At 58.9% G+C, this 6774-nt stretch overlaps 1 protein-coding gene across 1 annotated transcript in view; it reads right to left on the bottom strand.

Annotated features, from left to right (window-relative positions):
- Window positions 1-1089: 1089 nt before the first annotated feature.
- The window catches only part of LOC308055744 (hexokinase-2), a 27747-nt gene continuing 22062 nt past the window's right edge, over window positions 1090-6774 (bottom strand). Inside the window, exons 13-19 of the mRNA XM_080370119.1 lie at window positions 6692-6774; window positions 6267-6362; window positions 5700-5799; window positions 5358-5541; window positions 4910-5065; window positions 4178-4411; window positions 1090-3420 (exon numbers count right to left, since the gene is read on the bottom strand). Coding sequence (XP_080226245.1) covers window positions 3276-3420; window positions 4178-4411; window positions 4910-5065; window positions 5358-5541; window positions 5700-5799; window positions 6267-6362; window positions 6692-6774 — 998 coding nt within the window. The 3' untranslated portion in view covers window positions 1090-3275. The remainder of the gene's footprint in view (window positions 3421-4177; window positions 4412-4909; window positions 5066-5357; window positions 5542-5699; window positions 5800-6266; window positions 6363-6691) is intronic.

Genomic DNA, 6774 nt, shown 5'->3' with positions numbered 1-6774 from the left:
AAGGGGGAGAGCATCGCCAGGGAGGAAAGGTCAGTGCCTCCCATGTGGCAGCTGCCCCGGTGAAAGGCTGTTCTGTGCCAGCACAACGCCAGGAGCACAAAGAAAATGCATCCTAACGGGAGCGACCAAGCAAAACACCATCCTAAACCCGCAAAGCAGCCGGGCAGGTCAGGCTGAGCGGTTTGTCCGTCTCTGCCCACATCCACCAGCCTGAGCTTCCCCTCCCAGCAGCAGCCAGGGTTTCAGCTCCCCTTCTTTTTTTAAGCACATCCACACACTGTCCCATGGCAACGTTTTGGTGTGCGGTTACAGACCCCCGTCAGTTACAACCAGAGCATACGGCGAAATCCCTGCTGCGTTATCCCCTTGGAGCCAAAACGGAGCACAAACTTCTCCAAGTGGCAAAACAAAACCTTTCTCCCAGCCACGGGCGCACCTGCAGCCGCAGGGTAACAGGTGTCTTGTAGCACTTGTTGCTTTTTAACTGGGAGCACTTCAGACCCTGCTTTATTCCGAGCCAAAAGCAACGGGGGAAGCAAAAGCTTTCAAGCATTTTGGGGACCTCATGGTGGGCACCTGGGTGGGTACCCCTTGCCCAACCTAGCCAGCGATGCTCCATGACCTCAGGGCAAGTTCAGCTCCGTCTCCTGGAGCTCCAGCTCTGCCAGAGATGCTACAGTGGCTCCAGCACCACCTTGCCCTGCCTTTGTTCGCCGGGCAATGCGCCGTCCCCCCGCCAGCTAACCCTGCCGCTGCCAAGCCACAGCGCATCCCCCGCCGCGGAGGGAGGTGAGGGGTTCACGCTCCCCCCCGCTCCCCCCACCCCTGCTAACCAGGTACCTGGCCACCCGCCTCACCCTTTGGGATGCTCCGCAGCAGCCAACGCAGGGCTGCCCGCGCTCCCCAAAACCACGGCTGTACGCGCCGGAGCTGCTGAGCCACAGAAACCTATGGATGCCACGCGGGGCGAGAGCATAAAAATACCAGTGGCACCTTCTGCACGGTGCAGCCGGTGAAACCATCCCTGGCTGGGTCTGCAGCCGGCACAATGCTGGTTTTCTGAGGAAAGAATCACACACAACTGCTTGGTACCGAACGAGAGGATTTCTGTACCGTCTTCCAAAATTTATTGAACATCTTCTAAAACTTCCACTAAACTTGGTTTCTTACAGCATTTCTATACACAGATTTTATTTGTTATAGTTGTCTTGAGGCTTATAAAAAAATAAGCATTTAAAATGCCCAAAGATCATTTTTGCATTTAAAATTGTGCTACTGAACTTGACCCCCAACATAGAAGAGACTTTTGGTAATGAGGTTCCCCCAAGCAGTATAAAAATATACATAAAAATAGACAAAAAAAATCTGTCCTCCAAACTGAAGAAGATCTGTTTGTGGGAATTATTAATTATTATATTTTAATTTTTTTTTTGTACATCACTGGAATTTCATTATCTCCTGCTAAATATTTACAAAAACACACCCACCCCCACCTGTACGCCTCTGCTGCCTGGGGCAGCGTTTCGTTCAGCCGGAGGCTTTTCTGACAGCAAAAATTATTCGCCGCTTTTCCCTGCAGCGCACAACGTGACGCCACGGGCACGCGCATCCCTGGGCACGCGCGTCCCCGGGCACACGCGTCCCTGGGCACGCTCACAAACAGCCCTGAGGATGCCAAATGGAAATGAGGTGACACCAATTATTGCTGCTAACTTCATCAAATGAGCCGAGGCTGCCGTTGCCGGCGCCTCACCGCGAGCCCACACGCCAGCAGCGCTGGAGCGCCCGTGTCTGTGCCTGGCGCGTGTGGGACCGGGATGCTGGTGCCAGAGATACGGGCTGGGACGCGGGTCCCGGCAGAGCCCTGGGTTATTTCAGCAGGTGCTGCAATAGGGATTGATGTGCTCTTCGAGCACAAAGCAGGCTGGGGAGGGCGGGGGGACAAAATAAAACCTCTCCTTAGGTCACCGCCAGCCTAATCCCGAAAGCTCCACTGCAGCAGCTCCCGGCCATCGCATCCCTGGCTTTCTGCTTTCCCTTTTGTTCTGGTGATAAATTCAGAATGCCCAAACCTCTGGTACAGCTGTCCTCAGGAATCTGGGTCTCTTTCTCCAGTCTACCCCAAGAAAATTTTCAATTAAAACATAACACGAGAAAAAAAAAAAAAAATTATTCTACTGTTCTTAAACGACATTTAAAGGTAAATTCAAAACTAAGCAATATACCCCCGCCCACCCGAGACTATGTACATAAAAAGACGTAAGATCTCTCGAAACATAAATATACAGTGTACATAAAACCAGGTGTCACCTAAAAGGCTGAAGACGCAGAACTATTTCACAGACAAGAAGCAAACCAGACTCACGGCGCCACGTGTAGACACACGGCCACGACATTTGGGGTGTGTGGGGGGGGGGGGGGTTGTAGGGAAAAGACCCCCATCGCAGTGGCAGCTCCTCGCCTCCACACGTGCACCGGGGAAGGGTGCTAGTGGTTTCCAGGGGGTGTAACGCAACCATACGTACGTGCCACGTTCCTACGCTCTATTTAGGGTGCGGGTGAGAGGTCGGGAAATGGGATTAGACCCTGAGTCCCCAATTATTTCCAGGCACGTGCTCTGCTGGAGCAGTCAGAGGGGCACCTCTCGCCGGGATCCAGCAGGTTCTTTTAATGTTCGCTCACCAACAGAGATACTTGGTATCTCTCAGCACAGGCTTGGAACACGCCGGTTGGAATTCTGCACCCTGTGCTTTAAGAGTCACCATGACTTTCATGGAAATAATACAGCCTTGATCAGGGTAAAAGCCTAACGGAGGTCTTTAGCCCAATCTTAAAAAAAAGAGGTTTGCTTCCTACAGCACGGACACGCTACAACTCCGACGTACATAAATAGGTACTAGTTAACGGTAAAGTGACAATGCAGTGTCTGGATGGTGCTAGCGTTATCCTTTCTGCCGCGAGGGAAGAGGTGGGAGCGGTGGGGGGCAGGTCCAGCTCTAACTGGAGATGTAGGGAGACAGCCAGGAGACGCTTTTAGCTTTACTTGACACGCGGTTTTATGGCATGCAATGAAACTCCTAAGACAACACTTTACACAAAGCACACAGCATCTCCAGCCCCACTGGTGGGATCTCGAGAGAACAAGTAAAGCTACGAGGCTGCTTGCAAGGGGAGGCCACGTGTGTGTGTGTGTACGGAGCCGGGGGGGGGGACCGGGGGGGGGGGAAACGTCCTGGTTTTGCTGAAACCAAGCTCTTCGGCAAACCTCCTTCCTCCTACCGCTGGCCGGCCTCCCGGATGCGGCAGGCCACCGCCGTGATGAGCGCTGCACCCTTGCCGCTGCCGTCTTCGGACTGCAGGAAGGTGACTTCGCACTTGGGAGACAGCTGCTTCACCGTTTCGTGCATGATGGTGGAGAAGCTGCGGGGCACAGCGGGGAGAGACACTGGTTTAACCCGCCCTGGGCTGCAGGCACCAGCCCCACCAGGCACAAAGCGCTTCGCACCCATCGTGGTGGTGGTGCCCATCGTACCCACCCCAGCGGCTACGGACACGGAGCAGGAGGGATGGCCAGAGAGCTGCCGGGTTTGTGGCGCTGGAAAGCGTCGGGCTCCACACTTCAGCCCCAGCCCGCAACATAACCGTGCCCTCCCTCTGCTCAGCCCCTTCCCCAGTCCCGCCGAGCCCCCAAGGCACTAATAAACCTTAACAGCCCTGAGCAGCCTCACCGGGGGGTCGCCAGAGCCCCCTGCCCCACTTAGGCTCAGCCCTGTGCCGTTGGTGCCTCCCTGAGCGACAGCATCCCCGGAGCATCAGCCCCCAGCTCGGGCAGAACCGTATTTCCACTTGGCCATGGACCGATGTCGGGGGTTAGACCCGTCCCGTCCCCGTGACTTTGCCTGATGCTCTGGACCCCTGGCTGAACCCGTTCGCCACCTCTGGGACCACCTGGCCTCAGGTGCCGCCGGGTATCTGCCCCAGCATCCCATCCTCTGGGGTTCTGGCTGTGCCTCGGCAGAGTCCAGCTCAGCACCAGCAGTCCTCGAGACCCTAAAACATCTCCTCTCCTCTCCAACTGCCCTGCGAAGCTTCCGACACTGCCTCCTGGCACCCAAAGATGGGCAGATGCCCCAGCACGAGCCTCCTCGGGGGACAACCGCGCCACCGAGCAACTCACTGAGGGTGCAGCTTGTAGAGCGTCCCGTCCACGCCGACTGTGACCTTGAGGAAGTCCAACCCGCGGTTCTCCCGGATCTTGTCCACCACGGCTGCCATGCCGGCCCCGCAGAGCTGAGCCGCCCGCCGCGCCACCACCGTGCACACCTCCTTCACGATGATGCTGTCGTCGCACGTGGTCTCCAGGCCGAGGTGCTGGAGGATGGAGCGGACCTGGAGCAGGGCTAGGCAGTCACTGGGGAGACACCGGGGCCGGGCAGCATTAGCAGATGGAGCAACTGGGGTGACACAAGCTCAGGCTCCCCTTCTCTTACCCACACCCTGCAGAGCCCGGGGGCTCACACCTCCCCGCTACCCCCAGCTTTCAGACCTGGAGGTGGCTCTGCCGCCCCCTGATCCGCGAGGCTACATCAGAACAAAGCCACTGGCGCGGATGCTGTCACTGTCACCACACGACACCAGTTTAACCTGCGGCTCCCCTGTCCCAGGCAGAGGATGCAGAGGCGCCTGTGCCACAAGCCCCACACAGTTTCTCTGCCTTTTGGCTCCGGCGCTGTCAGGACCACGCGGGTTTTGCTGACCCACCTGCATTGCACCACCCCAGGTCACCCCAGCTCCGGGCCAAGCGCCTGGGGTTGCTCCCAAAAGCCCCGCAAACGCTTTCCCCAAACTCCATCTCTGAGGTGCAGCTGTAAGGCCAGAGCTGGCGCCTGTCCCACCTGCTGGACCTCACCTCTCTATCTGGGACAGGAACTTGGTCTCAAAGATCCCCCTGGTCTTCAGCCTCTCGGAGATGCGTCCCCGGAAGAGCAGCCCTCGCTTGGTGAAATCCATCAGGATGTTTCGGACAATCTCCCCCAGGTACATCCCGCTGATCATCTTCTCGAACCTGGGCAGGAGAGGGCAAGGCTGGACATGAGGGTGGGAAGGGACAGGGGGTCCGGGCGGGGACCGCAGCTCTGCCCTTGGCGCAGCCCCCCGGGCTGACTCCCCGGAGCAGCGCCATCCCCACGCTGCGGGCAGGGGACAAGGGACACACCGGTGTGTCGCAAAGCCGGACGCTGCCCTGCTCCTCATCGCCTGACGCTCCTCCAAGAGGCTGGTGGGGCAGCACCAACCCGTCCCTGGACACCCACCCCCCCCGAGGGGTCCCCTCCCACCCCCTCAAAGCCACCACGCACCTTTGCTTGCCAGGGTTGAGGGACAGCTCATCCACTGCCAAGTCGAACTCCGTCCGTATGTCATCCAGGCACCCGCTGTCACCAAACGCCCCCCACTCCATGTTGACGCACATCCTGCCCTCCTCCCCTTCCACCAGCTCCACGTTCCTCATCTCCTCCATGTAGCAGGCGTTGCTGCCTGTGCCTGCAGGGAGAGGAGCATCTCCCAAGGGGGCTGCCGCAGAAGCGGGGCGCGTACGCAGGATAACAGCCCTCAGACCCCCCCCCAAGCCCGGAGCATCCCACGGGAGCGCGTTTGGGACCGCGGGCAGAGGAACAACCTCAGAAAGTTTCAGTCCTCACCGACTATCAGCCCAACTTCGCAATACGGATCTTCGTACCCGCAGGTCATCATGGTGCCAACGGTGTCATTGACCACCGCGACCACATCCAGGTCAAATTCCTGCAGAGGGGTGGGATGGCGGGCGTTACTCCCTGAGGACGGAGCTCGCTACCTCTGCCCCCACCCTGTGGAAAGGACCCGTCCGCTGAGCGAGGGAGCCCTCCAGGCACCCACAGCCTCCCGCAGCCCCATGTCCCCGCAGGTGGGTGCTCAGACCTCCAGGTGCAGCCACGGGAGCCCCCAGGGCAGGGGCTTTGGGGGGGCTGCACGGAGCTTTGGGGGGGCTCGCATGGCCCCCTAACTCGCGGCGAGGAGAGTCTGCTCCAGCCCTGGCCACAAGCCAGCTCTTAGCTCCAGGGTCTGAAAATCCAACATCTAGTGATGACTAAGCGTGGCTGTTAAAATTCAGACACTCATTAGCCCTGCGCGCAGCCCATTAATTTGCTTGGCAGGCCAATTAAAGACGCCGAGGCCAGCCGGGATGTGGGAGCAAGGAGCCGGCTCCTCGCAGCGACGTGGACGCTCACCTCCCTCCTGTGAATTGCCTCCTTCAGCAGGTTTACCACATCTTCTCCTTCGCAGCCGGTCGCCTTGAAACCTTTTGTCCACTTCAGAAGAATCCCCTGCGGAGCAAACACCCGGCGGTGACCCACCCGGCGCCGGTGGGGGGGGAAACACGGGCAGCCCCCAGGTCCAGCCGCTCCCGGTGGATGCTGCCGGCACAGGGAGGGCACATCCCGGCTGGGCTGTCCCCAGGGCTCAAGGCACCTGTGTTTGCTTTGATGCAGCAAGGGGGCTTTCCAGGAGCACCGGCAGCGCCGAGCCCCCCCCCCCTTCCCCTCCTTGGGGTCTCTGCCTGACCTGCCACACGGTCACTGGAGCTCCCAGTGGGCTTTGGCTTTTCAGCCAGCCCTGGGTACCAAACGTGTGCCACCGGCTGGGCTGGGCTTACCTCGTCCAGGTTGGTCTGCTGGCAAGGGAAGGAGAAGGTGAATCCGAGCGGGAGCGACACGCCCTTCATTCCCATGTACTCCA

This window comes from Falco punctatus, assembly GCF_963210335.1.
Source record: "Falco punctatus genome assembly, chromosome: 20".
NCBI lineage: Eukaryota > Metazoa > Chordata > Aves > Falconiformes > Falconidae > Falco > Falco punctatus.
Note: the sequence above shows the minus strand (reverse complement) of the source record. Positions and strands in the feature narration are given on the sequence as shown.